A 22502-nucleotide genomic window follows, 5' to 3' on the forward strand; every position below is an offset into this window, starting at 1 on the left:
CAGGGGAAAAGCCTCACTGCCTAACCTCTGTGCAGGCTACTACAATCCATCACATAGGCAGTCTAAGGGCAAATGATTCTGAGAAAAGTGAATGCAGATTCATTTCGGGTCAGTGTTTCTGGCCTTTAATTCTTGAATTTTAACATGCATCTCTCACCCTACTCCTACTGTCATTCCAGTTTTTTATATGCTCCCCCCCTTTAAAAAATATTTCTCAAATTAATGGAACTATTGTCCCCTATACCTGTTAGTGTTGACTCTATTCAAACAATAATTGGTGTTTTGTTTTTATTTTTAATCCAGATGTTTATCTAATGGAGCACATCTACCTCTGTGCTCAGAAAACCTTTTCATATAATCATTCTTTCTTTCTGGCATTCTCAATGTTTCCATTTCAGTGCAGTGAGAGGGTCTTTACTGAGTTACAGAAGTATCATCTTAAACCATAGACCCCTTATCTCCACCCTGAGGAGTCAGAATGAACTCCAACCACAAGGGAGAAACCTCATCTGTGGGCACCAAACACTCACCTTCCTTTTCTATTGTCTTGGTAAATTTCAACATATCATACCCAAGTCAGTCATCACCATGTTCATGACAGGATCCATCAGTTGTATCACTAGAAAGTACTTAACACCCAACCACCTGCTCATGGAGCTGTGCAGAGAACCCTGGCCTTGCACTCTTGGGACTTCAGCATCTACAGCAGACCCCAGAGGGCAGTGTGAGTGTGGACTGGCTATATTTAACTCCTCTGGCCCAAACGACCCTGATCACATGTCACTAGATAGGATAAAGTACCAAATGGACAGATGGTATATATTGTAAATGCTGGTGTCCTCCCTGCAAAATAGAGATAATCATAAAATCCACAGCTCTCATTTACTGAGTGTGTGTACTATGTGCCAGGAGTAGAGCTAAGTGCATAATCTCATTTAATCCCTATAACAGCCAAATAAGATGGGAACTATTATTGCCCCCATTTTAAAACTGAATAAACGAGTCTGAGAGAGGCTACCTTGCCCAGAGTCTCACAACTGATAGTAGAGCCAGAATACAAACCTGAGCTGTAGGCTAGCAATCCAGTGAGCTTGATTCGGTAAGGATAAATCAGAGTCAAGAATGAGGACTGTAGGATTGAAACTTTCCTTGAGAAAAGTCAAACTGTCTTCAGCTAGTCATCATTCCTTAGTATTGCCAAAGAAATTAAAAAAATAAAATACCCACCATTTAGGAGACTGCTGAATTTGTCTAGCTCATGATTAGCATTTCTGATCTAGGACATCGGTGAATACAAAAGCCTGATTTTATCAGCACGTGTGATTTAATGGCAATAGTTTTAGCTTATTTTCATTCTTCTTCCACTTAGCTTTCGACTAGAAATAGTGACCTATGGCTTCTTCAGCTTTTATTATAAGTACTTTCCTAAAAAGTTACTTGTAAAATGAAAATTTGAAAATCAATCCCATTTTAAATTTGCTGTGCTCTCCTGTCCAGCCACCTCCCGAGAGGGCACATGTGAGTCCACACATTGACTCTCAGTGTACATCTGCCTCCACATGAGTCAGGTTTCTAGATGGCCAAGGCAATAGCCAGAGAGAATGAGGAAATCAGATGTTCCCAGGAATCCTTGCTTATATAAAGAAAGTAGTAATTTCTAGTCTAGACAAGGAAAGCCCTTTTATTTAGTGGATTTGTATCTAACAATGTAACAATATTGGTTCCTGCCTGGGGCATCTGGCTTATGCTGTCTGCTCAGTCCCCACAGCTGCCAGCTCTGCAGGAAGCGCTGACAAGGATTAATTGGCTTTCCTGAGCCTTGAGGCTCAGTTCTGCTTCCCATTTCCAGTGATCCCACAGGACTCTGCTCTCATATAATTTACTGTCTGCAAGGACTTCCTATTTTCAAGAGTTGTATCTAACAGGCCCTATGTAATGTATACACATTTTCAAATTCAATAACTTCGAACCTTGAGAATCTTTCAGGATATTTAACTCAATTTAAGAAATGGGACATGACCACATTTAGAGTATTTAGATTATTTGTTGCTTTTATGAGGGTTCTTACATGGTGCCATTTAAAATGTGTGATTTACACAAACGGCTTTGTTCCTCTTCCTCTGCTTGGTAGTATTTGTAGAGTGTGACAAAGGAGTCCTTCCAATTTTATGCTGGGTTTTCTGAGCAAGATGAAGCTAGTAAGATGAGGATTTCAGGGGTGGGAGTTCTTCCCAATAACTGATTCTATTTATAGTCTCTCAAGTAATACAGATGTAATCTAGAGTCTGTTCCCTCACTTATTGCCATATATTTGGCAAGCTCTGTGGCATCACCTCAGGGAAAATTACATTGATTCCATTGTACAGGCAAAGAAGAAGTAAAGGAAGCTGTGTCCCACTATGGTGGCAGCCAATTGGTATAAAAATCACTGAGAGTTGGAAGAGACTTCTGCTCTTGTCCCATCCAACTTTCTACCAAATGCTGGTTCCTGCCTAGACAGATTCTGGGCCTCTCTCTCTCTGCCTGCCCACTGGGATCATAACAGTCTTGTTCCTGAGATTCAGCTCTATCCCATTGTTGGATAACTTGAATTCTGGATAGTTCTTTCACATAATAGATTAAAAACATCCTCTTGTAACTTGCATCAATTAGTTTGTTCTGCATAGAATGCCTACTCATTGATTGATTGGTCCATTCATTCATTTATTCATTTTGTATTGGGTGCCTACTATGTACAATATAGTGTGCAAGACATGAACCTCAGACTCCAGGAACTGACAGGTTGGCAGGAGATGACGTAGACATAGAAGTCGTGTGTCACGCATGTGACACAAGCAATATAATTAAGTGCTACAGGATAGGGGAGGGAGAAACATAGGAAGGGGTCAGGTCTTGACAGGGTGGTCAGCAAATTCATCTTGGAGTGGGTAGCATTTAAAGCTGTTTTTCTTTAATGGCTTGAGGTTAAAGGTGGAGATTTGGATGTGGAGATTGTAAGGATTAAGTGTTGGAGAAGTGATGGGTAGTTTTTATTAACCAGAGCTGAGAGTTTGAACTGGAGAGTGAAAGGGCTAGAAAGGCTGGTAGAGTGAGTGTGACATTGTGAAGGACTTTCTGTGCCTGGAGTAGAGGGTAAGTGAGAGGAGTAGTGGAGACAGGGCTGTGGCCAGCTGGCATTCACATCATTCATGTCTCTCAAATGCTAGGCTGCAGAGTTTAAGGATTATCCAGTGAGGCAAGGCAGGGCCCTGGGGCCAGTTGCTGAATAGGTGACAGTTGTGTTTAGTGTGATAACTGGTGGCAGGAGACAGTGGGCTGCAGGACTATAAGGGTCAGGAGTCCTGTGGTGGCCCCTGCAATAGAAACATTGACTGAAAGTTGAATGATAATGACTGTGACACAGCCCTGGAAACTATCTACTGTGTCTTCCCCAGGAGAGCATCCCCTCCCCCACTCCCCAGACTATTTATATCCAGTGGCAAACCCCTCCTTACTTTCTGGTGAACCATTACTTATTAACATGTGGAAGTGGTTCCAGGTAATTGTGGTAGAGAATCCCAGGATCCAAATGTCTGTAGTGAAATATCTCTGCATTGATTTCCCTGCCTCCAGTGAGGTCTACATGTAGGCTAAGCCCGTATAATGAAAGAAGCTTTAAATATCCTTTAGGATAATGGTGTCCGTGCACACATGGATTTAAATTGAATAGTTTTTCTTTGGTGGTCTATGTATGGTAGGCAGTAAGACCCATCATTACTACTATTCCTTTTGTATTGAGTTTGTTTTTGTTTTTGTCTAACTTGAAAAGCGGGACTGCCATATACAAAGACTAGCTGAAATGTCCAGATTTAAACTGGCCTGTTGCTCACAAAATTAGGCTACTTGCTGAATAAAGTGAATGTCACTAGCAATTTAGGGGTATGTTTCAACCTGTCTTCTCACACATTGTGTTATTTATGCTTTATTCTAAACTTCAAAATTACCTTCTTTAATTTTGCAAATATTTATTGAGTACCTACCATGTGCCTGGCCCTGTTCTAGGTTTTGGGCTACATTAATGAACAAAATAGTCAAAAATTCCTGCCCTCGTGGAACATACCTAGCAAGTGGGGGGGAGGCAATCATTAAATAAGTAATGAATAAATAAGTTAATTATATGGTATACTAGAAGGAGATAAGTGCTACAGGAAAAAGAAAAAGTAGAGAAAAGTAGGAAGGGACAGAGTTGCTTGGGAGTGTAGGGTGAGTTGTAGTTTGAGATAGAGTGGTCAGGGTTGCCCTCCTTAAGAAGGTGACATTTGAGGAAGACTTGGTGGTGAGTGAATTAGGTATGCAGGTAAAATGCAGGTATCTGGATGAAGAGAATTCCTAGGAAAGAAGGAAGCTCCTGCAATGGTGCTAAGCCCGAAGAGTGCTAGAAGTGGAGGCCTCTGTGCTTTTCCATTCCCCTTAGACTAACAGTAGCTCATGTAACCAAGGAGAAAGCTAGGAAAAGAAAATAGCTAAGTTTATTTGTAATAAAACTGATTCAAAATTACTTTAAAAAAAAAAACACTTCACAGACTGATTTAAGGAGGTACAAAGGACACTAGGCGAGGTTTTCTGACTTCTAGACTGCTTGGGTCTGAATCCTGACTCTGCCACTTCCTGCCTGTGCGATCTTTGGTGTGTCATTCAGCCCTTCTGTTCCTCAGTTTCCTCATCTGTCAAATGAGGCTAATTATAGTACCTATCTTCTAGGATTGCTTTGATGATTAAATGAGTCAATAAAAAGCTTGGTACTCTGACACGTAGCAAGATTCAAATATTAGCTATTAATATTATTATGTTACTGTTACTACCTTTGTTACTTTTATGAGTTGGTGCCCTAATCTGGAATATTCTTTGAGTGTGTCTTAAGGGCTGAGTGTGTGTGTATGTGTGATCTCTTGAGAATGTGGGGCTTAATTTAAATAATTAGTTTTGAAGAATTAGGTAAAATCCTGCTGCTTAGCACATGATACGGCCTCAATGAATGTTAGTTTTCTTCCCCTCTGGCAGTATTTTACAGCACAGAAAAATAATAAAGGGTTTCCTTCTTCTGCTTGCTATTAATGAATATTTTGGCTCGTTTACGAATAAAATGAAGGCCTGGTGAAAGCATTCTATAGACGCAAACTTGGAAACTTACTTTGCTTTTGAAACCCACCAAGAAATTCCCAGTGCGTCATTTTGAATATCATTGGAAGGCAAAGGGTGGGTAGTGGTGGGGAATTGAAAAGAAAAACAAAATGAGGGGAAAACTGAAGAAAGAGGGAAGCACTCCATTAAGGTGATACCACTTTGGGATGAGGCCACCAGAAAACTGGGAGTTCCTTTCTCTGAGAACCTTTAACAAGAGAAGGGATGGCATCAATCCAGGTAGGGCAGGAGTCCCTGAATGAAAGGGCTGGACCAGAGAGCCTTCTCCCAGCTTGTTGAGTCTCCAAGAGCAACCATTCTCCCTAGTGGACTAGCCTATTGTATTTACACACCTGAATTTGCCTATATTTCCACCTCTGTTTAAAGAGTCCTTAATACTTTAGACACAAAGAAGGCTTCTGTTGAATAATACCAAGTAAGAATCAGTCACTGTATATTGAAGTATCAGATGTTGAGAATCAACTTTCTAGTCGTCTGGGGTCTGTCCCCAACATCTCTGGATGTGGCAGCTTATGTGGTCTGCTGCCGGAAAAATACCAGTGCTTGGGGCTATCAGGGAGACAAGGCAAAGCAACATGAGAGTGGTCCGAAGGAACTCTGAGGTCTTGAGGAGAAAAGATGCTGTGTCTGCACGGGCCAGGGTGGGTGGTGGGTTAGGCTGGAGCGAGAACTGGTGCCAGGCGCCCCCTCACTGTCTGCTGCCGTTTTGATTCACAGGTGCGGCAGATGTTTCCAGGGCCATGGATCATACCTTTTCAACAGCAGCAAAAGATGGGGAAGGAGTGTGTTACACATCTCTGATTTCTGACATCTGTTACCCACCTCGGGAGGATTCTACATATTTCACTGGAATTCTTCAGAAGGAAAACAGCCACATCACCGCTTCAGAGAGCCCTGAGGAGTTGCTTACCCCCGGACCCTCCTTACCAGATGTGCCTGGGACGGAGCCTCGTGGCTTATTTAGTTCTGATTCTGGAATAGAAATGACTCCTGCAGAGTCCACTGAAGTGAACAAGATCTTAGCAGACCCCCTGGACCAGATGAAAGCAGAAGCCTATAAATACATTGACATAACTAGGCCAGAGGAGGTGAAATATCAGGAGCAACATCACCCCAAGTTGGAAGAGAAAGACTTGGACTTTAAGAATAAGGACACTGACATCTCAGCAAAATCCGAAGAGGCCCGTGGAGCAGAGAAACCATCTCCTGTGGAGGGAAAGATCCTCAAGGACCATTTATTTGAAGAATCAACGTTTGAACCATATGTAGCCGATATCTCTGAAGCACAGCACAGTGCTCCTCTGATCACTGCCCCTGTCAAAATCACGCTGACTGAGATCGAGCCTTCTGTTGAAACTGCTACCCCAGAGAAGACCCCCGAGAAGCAAGATATCTGCCTGAAACCAAGTCCTGACACAGTCCCCACAGTCACCGTCTCAGAGCCTGAAGATGACAGCCCAGGATCTGTCACTCCTCCGTCTTCTGGAACAGGTAAGGCAACGGGTGTTCCCTGCCTTGGGAAAACCCAGCATATGGAAAACTGAACATTAAGGAGTGAAGATTTGCATTCAAAATACTTAAATCTCAATTTAACTGATTTAATTAACATATAACTTTTTCAGTCTTGTGCCCATTATGCAAAGGTTGACATCTGGGATTTTTTAGAGTCCTCTCAGATTTGCTTTGTGAAATATTTCTTTCTTCCTTTGAGGGGAGAGGTAAAGATGACATGCTGGGGACATTAAAATCCTACTGTGGCTTTACTCTTCAGAGCAGAGAAGGAGATGCTGCCAGCTTCTAGGTTAGCTCTCCTCCCTGACCTCTGGGCATCGTGGAGAGTACCTTGACTGTTCTTCCCAGACCAGGTGGGCCACCTTGGACAGAGCATTTAACATTCCTGGCCCCAACTCCAAGTCTGAACAATGAAGGGGGGTAGGGTAGAGGTTAGAGTCTTTTTTTTGTGGGGGGGAATGGGCAGTGACAGTAAACCTAAACAAAGGGTACTCCTCCCCTCCCCCTTCAATCTCAGCACATCATTTTCATCTTTTTAGTTTATTGAAGTTCTGCATAAAATTTTATTTTTTAAACTAAAGATCCTATTTGGTTAGAATAAAAAAAGTTCAGAATTCACTAGCCTATGATGTTTTTCAACCTGAGCCTTCTACTCTGACTCAAGGCAGGGTGTTGTTAAACCACATCGAAACCCCTCTCAAACACAAAGGGGACCTCCCATACCCTAATGAAAGGCCAGCTACCACTGGTAGCTAGAGCTTCCCCATCCCACCCTGTACCACCATCCTGGGTAGTAGAAGTGGAGCCTTTGTATCTCCATCGCTCTCAAACGCTCATGAGGCATCAGGATGAAGAGGATAATGAGAGATCCTTGAATCGTCCCCTGCCTCCAGTGGCTGGAATTCTGACCCCACCCAAAAGAAATTTACAAACCTTTTTGAGTTACAAAAAGCAATTTTCCAAAGAATAGATATAGGTATATGTATAACTGAATCACTTTGCTGTACACCTGAAACTAACACAACACTGCTAACTACACTCCAATATAAAATAAAAAGTTAAAAAAAAAGCAATTTTCAGCACCTCAGGTAAAAGAGCTTCTACTGAACTCTTAAAACAGATCTAAACCCTTACAATTAGGAGTGACTGCTCTAAATCCTGATGATGCAGTAAGTCCAAGTGTTAGAACAGAGGGGATTTAATGGAAGTCCTTCCTGTCTTATTTCCCTAAAGATTTTAGCATCAATTCCTCCCCTCCCCAGCCTTACCTCAGACTCATTCAGCTGTAAACTGACTGCACCAAGTTCCTGATTTTCAAATTCATTCATTCACTCAACACACACTTTTCTTTTGGTCAGGCACTCGAATAGGCACTGGTGATGCTGGAGTTGAAAAGCAAACAAAAAACAGTCCCTGCCTTCCGGTGAGACAGATGACCAGGGAAATAGTCACACTCCAGTGTGACTTATCCCAACTGACAGCAGGAGGTAGGGACATATCTGAGTCTCAAAGCCTCCTTGTGGTTTTTCTGGCAATGCATGTAAAACCCTTCGATTATCCCATGACATAAAGATACTGACACTCTGAAGATATAAACTACATTATAAGCTGTGTTTACAGAGCTCCAGGGTTGTCTGGTGGTCATTACAGAAGAACTTTGGCCAGTCTTCAGGAAGAGTGAAATGACCCCATACGTTTTGGTCCATTTATTATATGACACATGCCTCGTGAGAAAATTACAGTTTACAAAGCTGATGGTAAAGACTTGATACAGGATTCGTTAATTAGGACGGAATTTTTTTTTCTTCAGTAGTCACGACTCACTGGGGTTCGGGAGCATCTTCAAGAGAAGACAAAGTCGGATTTGGCTCTCATGATCTTGGAGTTTTATGATCTGTTGGTGGCCATTTGACAGCAAGGAATTAGGGCAGTGGTTTTCTCTGCAATTGTTTCAAATAAACATTCTAAGTAAGGTTTATTCCAGAAAGAGAAAGTCCCCTGTCCCATTACACAATTACCTCTCATGTTCAGCTCCTCTCTCCACACACATCCCACACCATAACACCTGAGTCATATGAGAACACGTAAGAATAAAATTAATAGGAGAGATAGGAGGACTCGGTTCGTCATTGAGGCTTTTCTCCTTGTCTTTTTTATCCCAAGAGGTTACCCTAACCCCCTCCCCATCTTGTGAGCCCCTGGTACCATGTGACACTGTGCCCATAGACACTGGAGGATTTGGGCTTTGTTACATCTGTTGGGTCTTGATTCACTCTGCCATTTCCTGTGCTGACAGGTAAGACAAACAAAGAATTACATGTAATCCTACACAGAAACTGAGGAAAAGGAAAGCATCCTAAAGAAAAGGAATTCAGTTTTTCACTGTTTAATAAATAAGGAATTATCAACTGACTTTGGGGAATAATCTTAATTATGTGAATTATGAATCAGAAGAAGATCTAATTTAGGACAGTTTTAGCAGCAGACCCTAAAGCTTAAGCAAGGAGTCTAATATACTTTCTTCAATTCCAATAGATTATTACATTTTGTAACTTTCTCCAACATACTTAATTATTTTCATCATATTAAATAATGTACCATGAGGTACGGAGGTAAAAATCCTTACAGCTTAAATATTGAAAGTTTCTTCTAAGCAGAGATCAGTCATGAATACAAGTGAAGTATTTTAGGAAACTATAGTAAGTGCCCTGATGCATCAGACCACTGGCCCATCAGCAGCATGTTGTTTCTGACACAAACTCCTAGAAGGATATTATGGTGGTCATGGATGTTATTTGAGGTGTTATCCTCAGAAAGGACAATAATCAAGAGGCCACCATAAAACCACACCAGTGTCCCTTAAAAAGAAATAAGCAATAAAAAGTAAATCAGTTTAAACTCTGAAAACTGTTGCTGTTTCCTTGCATTGATGAGGTCTGTGATTCTCCTACCCATTTTGAAAATTTATTCTTTTATTCAAAAATACTTATTGAGTGACTTCAATGTGTCAGACATGTGCTGGGCACCAGAGAACAGTGAACAAGATGTGTAAAGTCCCTGCCCTCACGGAGCTTACTTGCTAGTGGGAGAAGTCAATAAAAGTAAGCACATAAATAAATAGTGTAATTTCATGGGGTATGAATTCTGTGAAGAGTGATAGAATGTTGTGTGTGAGAGGGTCAAGGATGGCCTCTCTGAGGTGACGTGTGATCTGAGATTTGAATGAGAAGAAGCCCACAATTCAGAGAGGGGTTAAGAGGGGCCCCAGGTGCAGAGGACAACTAATACACAGGCCCCAAGGCTGTATTACTTGGGAACTGAAAGATGGTCGAAAGGAGCAAGGGAGGAGTATGGCATAGAACAGAATTGGAGAGGTAGACAGGGCCCCGATCATTCAGGGCTTCACATGCGAGGATAAAGAATTTGAATTTTGTTCCAAATGCAGTGGGAAAGCATTGGAGGGTTTTAATCTGGGAAATGATGCCATTCATTCATTCATCCTTTCACTTAACAAATATGTATTGACCGTTTACTCCATACCAGGTATTGCTCCATCACTGCTGGGGATACAGTGGTGAAACATAACAAGTTTCCTGCATTCATGGAGTTTGCATTCTAATTGAGAAGACTTACATACAAATAAATAATAATGTAATGTCAGGTCGTTATAATGGTTATGAAGAAAAATAAAGCAAGATAGAATGTAAGAGGGTGATGGGGTGGCCATGAGGAAGCGCATTTCCCTGCTGATGGTTTTCAGCAGAGACCTGAATGGGGTGAGAGAGCAAGCCATATAGACACCTGAGGAAGAAATGCCAGGCTGAGGAGACAGCCAGTGCAGAGGCCCGGAGCTGGGAATGTCCTCTGTGTTCCAGGAGCAGCTAGAAGGTCAGTGTGGCTGCAGTGGGGAGAAGGAAGGGAAGAGCTGCAGCATCAGATTTGTGTTTTCAAAAGATCCTTCTGGATGATGAGTGGAGAATGAGCTGGGAGCAAAGGGGAGGCCTGAATGGCAGCATTGTTCATGGTTGTTCACTGGCATCTGCAACTTGGTAGACTGGCCCATGTTCACCTTCCATTTTATCAATCTGAATTATATCATTCAAAATTAGCAGCAGCAGCAAACACATCTCCCCATGTGGGGTGGTTCTAACCTCCTCAGTTTCTATATTCTATTTAATTATTTTCAACGACTGTTTCTAGCTTTGCTGTGTCAGACCTGACACATAACTAGTGTCTTAGCTAGAGGCCCATAAGTTTTTAACAAGGGTAGGAAAACCTCTGTTTTGTTCTAAATTTTCTCCTGATTCCTCCTAGCACTTTGTTAAACTTTTACTTCACTTTAAGAATGGAGGGCAATGTCTACACTATATACCGAGTCCCCTTTCACTCATAATAAAGATGATTTTTTTTAAAGTAGTACTTTTATTTACCCAAGATGAAACTTATCAGGCCCTTTCCTCCCACCCCACAGCTGTCTGATACCATCCTTACTCTTGAGTAAATAAAGCAATATCCTTGAGCCTTCTTTTCTGAATGCTCTAACACAGTGGTTTTCAGCTAGAGGTAGGGTTACCAGATAAAAATACCAGTATTTCATGGGACATACTTATACTAAAAAAATTCACTGTTTATCAGAGATTCCTATTTAACTGGGTATCCTGTATTTTATTTGTTAAATCTGCCATCCCTAACTGGAGGTGATCTTTAGAATCACCCTTAGAGTTACAAAATGCAGATGCCTGGGCCCCATTCAGACTTACTTCTACTAAGTCAGAATTTCTGAGGGCAGTTTTGAGCCATACACCTGACGAAGAACCACTGTTCTAAGATCTGAGGTAGTCCTCACATGAGCTCTGTTTGTTGCGTACCTCCTATGTGCCAGGCATTGCACTAGGTGCTGGGGATATGATAGTGAACGAACACCTTGGCTGCCCTTTGCCCTCATGATGCTTTCAGTCTGGGGTCAGGGAGAGTGCGGGAGGGTGAAGAGAGAGATGTTAATGAAATCATCACATACACATACAGAGCCACCCAGGGGCACCCGGTTGTGCAGAACGAGTGGGCACCACCCTGTCTCCTGAATGATGCAGCATCAGGCCGGTTTGCACACGAGGCAGGCTACCCTGCAGGGTCGCCTGTGGTCCTCTTAGCCCAAGAGCCTGCCTGCCTGCTTTGTGGTCTCCTAGGAATGTTGTACAAGTAGGAGTTCGATCAGTCCTGGCAGTTTGTATGGTTAGACAGAGGCTGCCAGCATGAGAAATTGGAAGGATGTGTGCTATGGAAAGGGATGAAATATCCAGGATGAGAACTTTCTTCCCCTGGCCCATCAAAACAGCTCACTGTTCTGACTTCCATGTTTCTGAGTATGGAATTCCTATTCATTATACTTACCCAGGCTCACTGTTTCTGAGTGATCTTTGACACCCCCCCCCCATTTCTTTCTCACTTACCACATGAAGCAGACCCCAAGTCTGTGCTTTCTCTCTCTTCAGTGTCTCTTGAATTATCCTTTCTTTTCCATCCCTATGACCACTACAACTCATTAGGTCCCCTTGACTATTGCAGTATCCTCTTAATGGGTCATCCTTCTTTTATTCTTTCTTTCCTAAGTTCATCCTGACCCTTCTAGGACCCACCAGTGCCTTCCTGATAAAATATTGACTTCCAGGCCTTTCTATGATCAGGGGTCTGCTTAACTTTCCAGTCATACGTGGTCTTTTGTGACTGGCTTATTTCACTTAGCATACTGTTTTCAGGGTTTAGCCATGTTGTAGCATGTATCAGTATTTCATTCCTTTTTATGGCCAAATAATATTCCAGTGTATGGATACACCACATTTTACTTATCCATTCATTAATTAGTGGACATTGGGTTGTTTCGCTTTTTTGACAGTTATGGATAATGCTGTTATGAACACTGTGTACAAGTTTTTGTATGGACATAGGTTTTCAATTCTCTACTTATGAGTGGAATTTCTGTATCATATGATAACTAAATAGTTTAACTACCAGACTGTTTTCCAAAGCAACTATACCATTTTTTATTCCCACCAACAGTGGATGAGAGTTTCTATTTCTCCACATCCTTTCCACCACTTGTTACTCTCTGACTTTGTTATTCTAGCAATCCTAGTGAGTGTGAAGTGGTAACACACTGGTTTTGATTTGCACTTCTCTGGTGAATTATGATGTTGAGCATATTTTCATATGCTTTTTTGTCACGTGTAAATATTCCTTGGAGAAATGTCTATTCAAGCCCTTTGCCTATTTTTTAACTGGGTTATTTGTCTTTTTATAACTGAGTTGTAAAAATTTTTAACATATTCTAGATACACGTCTCTTACAAGATATATGGTTTGTAAAATTTTCTCCCATTCTGTGGGTTGTCCTTCTACGTTCTTGATGTTGTCCTCTAACACACAAAAGTGTTTAATTTGGATGCATTCCAAGTTGTGTATTTTTATTTTGTCGTTTATGTTTTTGGTGTCATGTCTAAGAAACCACTGTATAATCCAGGGTCATGAAGATTCATTTCTGTGTTTTCTTCTGGAGTTTCTGGTTTTAGCTCATATATTTAGGTTGGATCCACGTGGAGTTAATTTTTACATATGACATGAGGTAGGGGTCCAGCTTCATTCTTTTGTATGTGGTTATGCAGCTCACTTTTCCTCTTCGTCTCATTCTCCAAAATATAATTTGCCCTATCTGAGACCCCACCCCCTTTTTGAACAGATGTAGCATGATATAGTGAGAAACACATGGAACATAAAGACTTGAGTTCAAATTTAAGCCGAGTCATTTCTAGCCACATGGCTATATCATTCAGGGTCCTGTGAGGAAACAAAGTGACACACTCAAAGGTTGTAACTGAAGAGGGTTTAAAGAGGTAGCTATTTACAAATGTGTAAAGACAGTTAAGAGAACAAACAAAAGATGGTAAAGCACTCAAGGACTGGCAATATTAGGGATCTATTAGCACCCCTGGACCCGAAGGAGGAAGGGGAGGGAACAGCGTTCCCAAAGCCTGCCAAAACCTGGAGCTTCATAAGCAGCAACAGGTATAAATACCCTAACATTTCTCTCCACCCCCTCCTCCTATGATTCCTATTGGCTGAAAACAACCAGAAACTAGAGGGGAAGCAATTCCAGGTAATGCCTTCTATGTAGGTCAGCCTCTCAGAACAGAGAACAGGGCAGAGAAAGATGGGAATAAGTCCAAGGGGGCAAAGATAGAAAAACCAGTACAGTGACCTTGGACAAGTCACTTAACCTACTGCCACTAGACTCGAAGCCCCATATGTGAAGTGCCTCTATCCCAGCAGATGCTCGACAAGTGGAGCTGTGACGATGTAGCTACTGATAGTGCTCTGGAAGTACAGGCTGTTCCTCCATTCACACTAGCCTCTACTCCCTATCTTCTTCCTCCTCCGTCTGGCCTACCAGTGAGAATTAATGTAGCTTTTATACTTTTATGCTGCTTGTAATCATATCAAGGAACTATGTGCATGACTTATTACGGAACTAACTTCTATAAAAATAGAGTTTGGGATCATGCAGTAAATCTTTACACATAAATTGTGTGCAAGATAATGAGGATGTTGTTGTTTTAAGTTATTAAGAAAAACAACAGCATAGATCATATCACTTCTCTGCTCAAAACCTTCCAATGGTTTCTCATTTCTCTCAAAATAAAAGCCTGATGAGATCCTACATGATGATCCCCCTTCCCTGAATGCTTTTGACCTCTTTTCCTATTATTCTGCCCCTTATTCACTTTGCCCCAGACATAACTGCCTCCTTGTGATATCTATAAATCATTGCGTCTCCCACCTCCAGGCCTTTGTACTATCTGTTCCCTCTGCTTGGCATGCTTTTCCTCTGGATATCTTCATGAATCCCTCACTCACCTTCTCAAGTGTTGAATATCGGTTTCCTTCTCAGTAAGGCCTACCTTGACTACCCTATTTAAAATTGCAAACTCATCCCCACCCTGTCACAGCCCTCCTGATCCCATTACCCTACTCTACTTTTTTATTTCCATAGCACTTAACATCTTCTAACATACTATATACTTTAATTATTTATTACATGTATTGTTTGTGTATTGTGTTCTCCTCCCACTAGAATATAAGCAGAGATTTTGTTTCCTGTTTCATTCACTGATACATCCCAAGTGCCTATAAGAGTGACGACACATAGTAGGTTCTCAATAAATAACAGATGAATGAATGATACATGGATAAAGGATAAAATCAATTCAGCTTTATAGAGAATTAGACAGATCTAAAATGTTTTATCCATTGGGGTTCTCCCACAGTCCTAAATTGACAGATTACTTAGCCATAGATAGTCTACCTCTTACCCCTCCTATATCCCTCCCAGTGACCTCGGAGCTTTGGAGAAATGACAAGTGGTTCTTGCTTACAAAAGGGCCAGAAATCACTGTCTAGATTGCCCTGCTGCATGGGCAAGGGGAGAACCAAGCTCCTGAAAATTGTTGTCATGGCGATCCCAGGTAATTTCAATTAAGATAGAAATATCAGTAAGATTGCTGGTGAGGTTTGGGGGCCATCTGGATAAACGTCAGACAGAAGGCAGGCACTCACCCAGTAGACAGGGGTTGACTCCTGGGTATTGTTCTTCTCAAGAGGAGGTGAAGAGATGAAAAAGAATGACAGTGGGCTCCACCACTAGAAGCCCTGTGGGGTTGTGCAGTATGGTAATCTGCACAGCCTGCTTGGTGGAATTGGCAAAAACTATCTATTGTATTGCTTCACTTTGTTACACTTTTCACTAAAAAGGGAGTAAAAGTATTGATTCTTATGGGAAATGTAAAGCTTAGAAGTCAAGTTGTATACAAGGATCCAAATTAGCTTTCTTTGTCTTATTGAAGTAGGGAATACGAACAGAAACAGACAAGGAATAATGGATGATTTCAGATTTTTTGACATTGGTGGGCCAAATTAGAGAGTTATATACATTGCATTATCTAATGAAATCTGTGAAACTGGAAAACTCTCCTCACAGAATGGATTAGAAATCAAAACCATGACTTCTAGAATCTTTCCCACATTGGAACAGAAAAACCAACGAGGTGCTAACGCTAAGAAATTGCTGGGTCATTTTTAAAAATAGCTAGATTAAGATAGATAGGTATATCAAACACTGATTAACTGGGCCATAACAGTAATTAGCCTTTTAGTTCAGGTGGCCTGTCTTTCCAGCATAGCCCTGGAAACAGACTATTTTTGTGCTAATGAGATATGTATTTTTTAAGCAACGAGGAAATACCTCCCCTAATGGAATTTTGTTTTATTTCTTCTTTTTCTGTCCATCTGTCTTGTCCTTGTGTGTGCCTCTTTGGCTCTTCCTCGCTCTGTGGGACGACAGAACCATCTGCTGCAGAATCCCAGGGGAAATGCAGCATCTCCGAGGATGAGCTGATCACTGCCATTAAGGAAGCAAAGGGGTTGTCCTTCGAAACAACGGAGAGTCCACGGCCAGCGGGCCAGGTGGCCGACAGGCCGGAGGCCAAGGCCAGGTCCGGGCTGCCCACCATCCCTAGCCCCCTGGACCACGAGGCCAGCAGCGCGGAGTCGGGGGACTCGGAGATCGAGTTGGTGTCCGAGGACCCGCTGGCCGCCGAGGACGCTCTGCCCTCGGGCTACGTGACCTTTGGTCATGTGGGTGGCCCGCCGCCGTCGCCGGCCTCTCCGTCCATCCAGTACAGCATCCTGAGGGAGGAGCGTGAGGCTGAGCTGGACAGCGAGCTCATCATCGAGTCGTGTGACGCCTCCTCCGCCTCGGAGGAGAGTCCCAAACGGGAGCAGGACTCGCCGCCCATGAAGCCGGGCGCCCTGGATGCCATCCGGGAGGAGCCGGGCACCCGGGCCGAGGAGCGCGCCCACAGCCAGCAGGGCCTGGCGGAGCCGGGGCCCTTCCTCAAATTCCCTTCGGCCGCCCCCCAAGTCTGCTCCGAGCTGCCCTCTGGAGACGGAGCCCCTGTGCCCGAGGGGTCTGCAGTGCCACGGACACCTGTGGAAGCAGCGAGTTACGACCAGAGCTCCCAGGCCACAAAGGGCCCTGGGCCTCAGGGTCCAGGCGTCGCGCCCCCTCTGCTGTTTCTCAATAAGCAACAAGGTAAAGTGACAGCTTTCTTGATTGAAGTAGCTTGTCTTGCTTACTGGGTGCTCTGAGATATTCAGCAGAGGGAGGTGGTTCTGCCTTAGCCCTATAGTCATGTCCTAGCTGGTCAAACAATCGACCGGAGAACAATTCTGAGGCGGGTGGGGAATAGATGAGAGGATTCAGATTCGCAGCTGGGGCTTCCATGGAAGAAACACGTGCTCCGAGCTGCTCTGGGCTGGCTGAACCAGAGCATCTCCAATAATGAGCGGTTTTGTGTACATTCCAAGATCTCCTGAATGGAGTGAATGTGTCCCTCCTTTCGTTCCAGGACTGGGTTTCCTCACTTAGGAAGGGATGGGGTTTTGTTTATTGTCCAGTCTCATTTCCAGTTTCCCACCCTCTCAGTGATGGGATGTGGCTACAGTCCCTCTAGGTGCTGGAACCCACCATTAGCACTTCCATTTTGCCAAACTTCTTTCTTAAATGGGCCAAGAGCATCTCAGCGCCATCCTTTCTCTTACCAAAAAACAAACAAAACAACAACAATGACAAAACCAGCAAGGAATTTGGGCCTTGATAAGGTTTTTGTGTCCCAGCTAGCCAGGAAAGACAGGGACCGAAGTTAGTCCCAGGGTTTCTCCTGTGCCTAAGCAAGGCCTAAGGTGACTAATTAATTTTAAAGTCACTTTTAACTTAGAATGATTTTAATCTGGCCATTATAGTTTTCCTATGAGAAATCTTGAGTTGAATGAAGTCTTCAAATGCAGAAAAAATGGAAGTCATTATTTTGTCTTCCAGGCACTCTTCCCCCCAAGTCATCCCCCACACCGGATTGCAGTTGTATAATGGAATTCAGGAAAGGAATGAAAGAGTCAGATGAATAAATTAGGCCCTGCACAGTCTAGTTAATGGGCTACATTGAAGATAGACAATCTCTTCCCAGATGCTGGGTAGAAGAACATCCAGGTGGAACTTGAAAACAAACCCTAAAAGCACAACTCTGTTCAAGGTCCCCTTTTACCCATCTCCTCTGCTTTCTGTTTTTTAAGAAGTATTTTGCCTTTTGGGGATAAATGATTCTGAGAGTACACCCTCTCCTTCCTGTTTATATGCTAACTTCAATGATGTTAGTAGCAATTAAAGTGCCTCATCTAAAAATAGAGGACAAAAACTTTCTCATTATAGATTGGAAGCTGGCTTCTAAATTCTTTAAAATTAGCACACTGGAAAGGGGGAAACTGGAGGAATGTAATGATAACCCTGCTGCATGGTTGCCGGAGGCCTAGACATGTGGCATCATGTTGGGGCTGATATAATTGACTCCTGATTTCCCAAATAACTTATCCCTGAGAGTTTAAAGTGTATTTAGTGTGTGCAGTAGGGAGGCTATTCTGTGACAAACTTAACAGTAGGAATGTGTATTTGTTGGGTGAATATTAGAACTAATTTGGATTCTTTTGCTACCACTCTTGACTGTAGTGGGAAAGGGCCCTGCAGCTTTCAGGGAGCTTTGGGAAACAGCATTAGCCTGAACAACCTGCAGTTCCCTGTGGTCCTGAAGCAGTCGTTCGGAATATAGTTTCATATCACTGTACTGTAACACGCATGTGTTTCCATTTTATCCCCTAACTAGTGTCCCCATAGTGAAATAGTCACCATGTGCACAGTGCTGCTCAAATATATTTATCCTCAAAAGTAAGTAAATCTGAAGGCTAATAAAGAGAAAATGGTATTGTGCAGGCCCATTTCCCTCGTTAGTATATTTGAGAGACAAGTTTGACAGCTGGAACTGACCAAGTGACCAGACATCCGATGAAGACCTAAGGTGATGGAATACTACAGCTGTTAATGCAAAGGCTTCAGAGCATATTTAATGGCTGATTCTGGTGTCATTCTAATCTCTGTGCAAGTTGCCTCATAAGGCTTGGATCCTCTGCTGCCAAGTTAGACGTTAGAAAGGAGAAAGTGGCAGTCTTTTCAAACAATTAAGGCATGGCAGGGTGAATAGCCTCTGCTCTCCTCTGCACTGAGTGATCCTTTGAAATCCAGTCTCCCACCGAAACTTAGCGCTCAGCCTCATTATCTATGAAGAGAGTCTAAAAGGCCCTGGGGCAGCCAAGCACTGAAGGTTCTGGGCAGATGACTCAGCGCTGCCAGCAGGTTATTGGAGCCCTGAGTTCTTCTGGTCTCCGTGCTCCATCTCAGCAGGTGGGAGTATCAGTGTTGACCAGCCATCGCCAGGCTGTTCTTAATCACTGTCAGTGGACAGTAGGATTGTGCTCAAGTCAAGTGTGACTCCCCTCAGCAGTGAGGTCAGGTCAGCTTCTGTGGTTTCCTGAAGGCTCTGGCAGTATAAATGGATTCAGGTTCATGCATTCACAAGTATGCTCATCTCCCTGACTTTGGAGTTATTGTGCTGATGCTGGGCCAAGTTTTAGAAAGGTCCAGAAATATTTAGAATGAGGTTTGGCAAATATCTGACGGCATCAAAGCACATACTGTCAAGGAACATCAGGCTTTACTGGTGTGCACATGCCCTAACAAGGTCTATTTTTGGACCTTTCTTACCTTTTGGAGACCTCTGCTGCAGTTTCACTGAAGACAAGGTTTGGTTCGTCATATTCCAGTTTCCCTTCTATGTGCACCCCCTGAGCTCCTGCTACCTTATCATTCTGCTTCCTCATAGCCTCTAGGATGGCTTATCATGAACATGATAGGATAGATAAGTTTTCATTGTTGCAAGGTTAACCCTGTTAGGAACATCTAAGTGAAAGCCAATTAAAAATTCTCAATAAAACACTAATACCCAGTGTGACTCATCAGGATGGGTGTGTGGTATTTCCAGACCTATTTTATTGCAGAATCTTTTATTAGAGTGTACTGTAGGGTTCATCTTCTAGGGCGCATTCTTTGGGAAATAGTGGTCTCTGGGTACTCACCTTCATTCCCTGCATTCTGATTACTTTTCCTTGCAATTCAAAAGCATAGTGTTAGACCAGCCATGTGGATATCATATGGGAGCCTGTTAGAAATGTCAGGGTCCTTCCCAGACCTACCTACCGAATTGGAATCTGCATTTTACCAAGGTCCCCTAGTGATTCCTATTCACATTGAAGCTTGAGAAGCAATGTTTTAGACCATGGCAGTCAGCTTTCACATTCCAACCTGAAACTGTTCTGATGAAGGTCACCAACGACAACCTTCTTACCCCCTAAAAGACCTCTTTTCAGTCTCATCTTCCTTGTTCTTCCTGGTACTTCAATGTCATACTGCTGAACAGTCCTTAAAACAGCGAGAAAATAATGTATGTTCAAAATAATAATTTAAATTGTAAGAAATGGTACAAAATAAAAAGTTAAAGTTCCCCTACTCCAACCTCACATTCCTAAGTCTCAGAGATAACCACAGGCTTCTGTTTTGTTGTTGTTGTTCTTCTTGTTCCTTTCAGAAATTTTCTTTATGTATCACAATTTTTTATTGCACAAGTGATATCACGTTGGACAGACTTTTGCAACTTATTTCTTTTAGCGGTAAAATCAGGGATAATACCGGCTCACATGGAGACTGTTCTCTTCGTCTCAAAACTTTCCTCCCTTATCTCCCTGATGTTTCTCCTACCTGGTTATCCCCTCAGTCTCTGACCTCTTTCCCAATCTTTTTTGCTACCTTCCTTCCAATTCCTCTGTCTAGCCCCGAGTTCTTTCCCTGTCTTCCTTTGTCCCTCGTTTCCTTGCTCTCATCCACACAGGTTTTCAGCCACTGCCTCATGTGTAGCACCTCCCAGATCTCTGGCTTTGGAGAATCTTTTGTTCTGGGCTCCAAGCTCATTTCCTCACTCTTTGTTGGACATTCTATAGACCACCCCCCACACCTCCAATTCAGTACACTGATGTTATTTGTCAAAATCTGCTCCTTTCCTTCTTCTATTCCCTTCCTGAGTGAATGAACGATATCATTCAGCCTTTACCGTGGTGTGGATATTCAGATCAGGTCTGGATCTGAGTAAAGACTCATTGGCTTGAGACAAAGTTAGAGGGACAACCTGATTGTAAAACTTTAGTGGAAGCCTTGCGGTAGTGTTTGATTATAAAATTATCATCCAGGTAATCCAGGATGTTGTTAATATTTGAAAAATTATCGAAAACAAAGTACAAAATGCAAAAGTTATTTGAAACTTTCAACAAGGCATCCAGTGACCCCAGTTTGAGAAATACTGGTTTAAGCCAATGGTTCCCAAAGTATTGCCTGGGCACCGGGTGCCTCGAAGTGCTGACTAAAAATGCAGGTTCCTGCTCTGCCCCTGCCCCAGAACTACAAAATCAGGATGGGCGTAAACTTGCACTTTCAATAAGCATGCTAAAGAGAATTTTTGTTGTAAGCAGATGAGCTAAGCAGCCCAGACCTATAGTGTAAAACACCTTGGTGAGCGTGCCCTGGGCATATGGTGTTTTTTAGTGAGAGGGACTGAGGGGGCACGCAGCTGTTTCCATCCCTTCCTGTGCCCTGGGAGGTGGGCCCCTGCACCTTTTCTCTGTGGGCACCAGCTACAGCAGCCAGAGTTTGCAGGGCTTAGCCCCCTGTGGCAGGGAGAAGCTTATCTCCTTATAGGGAAGTGATTTGCAAGAAGACTCCCAGATGGAGGTCTTCTCAGATAGACCTAGCATTTATGATATTTATTATTACTTTTCATTATTATATCAGATATTGCTTCTGTCCTAAAATATTTTGGAGAGAACCAAAATAAGTGTGACCCATTTACTTTTCTACCTGTAATTTTTTAAAAAGTTATGCTCTAGTCCCATATTTATGTGCTTCCATGAGACTGAATTAGTGAACCAAGCCATAAAGATCTTTGGACAGTATCTTTCTTTCACAATGCAGGTTTCAGAATCGGCATAAGGACTTATGCCCCTTCAATTGTAGCTGCTTCCCCCATGCCAGCTTTCAACAAGATGGACCAGTAACTGCTGGATAAAGTCTGGCTTCTGTGAGGTTGTATGCAGTGTAAATATTTAGATGGGGGCACTGAACCTTCCATCTTATATTATTCAAAGCAGTTAAGCTACTTTTATGAGACTCTGCCCAGTGATAGAAGGTACTCTCCTGGTTTAGGCATCACAGAATGAGGCTGCCAGTAGCCAGTTCACCTCATTGGCTTTTACTCTGAAACAGTCACAAGGTTAGCATTGTCCCAGATTGCATATTGGTCTGTTTTTTAAATGGCGGCTTCAGGACGCTGGGAAGGTTTCCTTCTCAGTCTTGAAGAGAATTGCTCCAAATCTTGATGACCCAGCACTTACTATTTCAAGGGACAGATATTTTTGACACTTCACCTATTGGATGTATATATATAGATCCAAAATGGTGGTTGTAATTTTTTTTAATTTTTTTAAATTTTTTTTATTTTTTGCGGTACACGGGCCTCTCACTGTTGTGGCCTCTCCCGTTGCAGAGCACAGGCTCTGGACGCGCAGGCTCAGCGGCCATGGCTCACGGGCCCAGCCGCTCTGCGGCATGTGGGATCCTCCCGGACCGGGGCACGAACTCGTGTCCCCTGCATCGGCAGGCAGACTTCCACTGCGCCACCAGGGAAGCCCGGTTGTTGTAATATTTTGATGGCCAATTCCTTGGGGGCACAATGAACCCCAACTCCCTAGTAAATTTTGCCTGGGCACAGAGTG

The 22502-nt window shown here is 42.9% G+C and overlaps 1 protein-coding gene across 2 annotated transcripts in view; it reads left to right on the forward strand.

Annotated features, from left to right (window-relative positions):
• Positions 1-22502, forward strand: part of RTN1 (reticulon 1) — a gene marked incomplete at both ends in the record, with an annotated part of 241594 nt that overhangs the window by 104321 nt on the left and 114771 nt on the right. The window contains 2 exons of one of the 2 annotated variants that reach the window (XM_082845526.1): positions 5899-6672; positions 16084-16833. The exons of the other annotated variant lie outside the window; for it this stretch is intronic. Of the exons in view, the coding sequence (XP_082701652.1) occupies positions 5899-6672; positions 16084-16833 (1524 nt within the window). The remainder of the gene's footprint in view (positions 1-5898; positions 6673-16083; positions 16834-22502) is intronic. 2 annotated transcript variants of the gene reach the window in all.

The sequence above is a fragment of the Leucopleurus acutus genome (assembly GCF_964270905.1).
Source record: "Leucopleurus acutus genome assembly, chromosome: 1".
NCBI classification, from domain to species: Eukaryota; Metazoa; Chordata; class Mammalia; order Artiodactyla; family Delphinidae; genus Leucopleurus; species Leucopleurus acutus.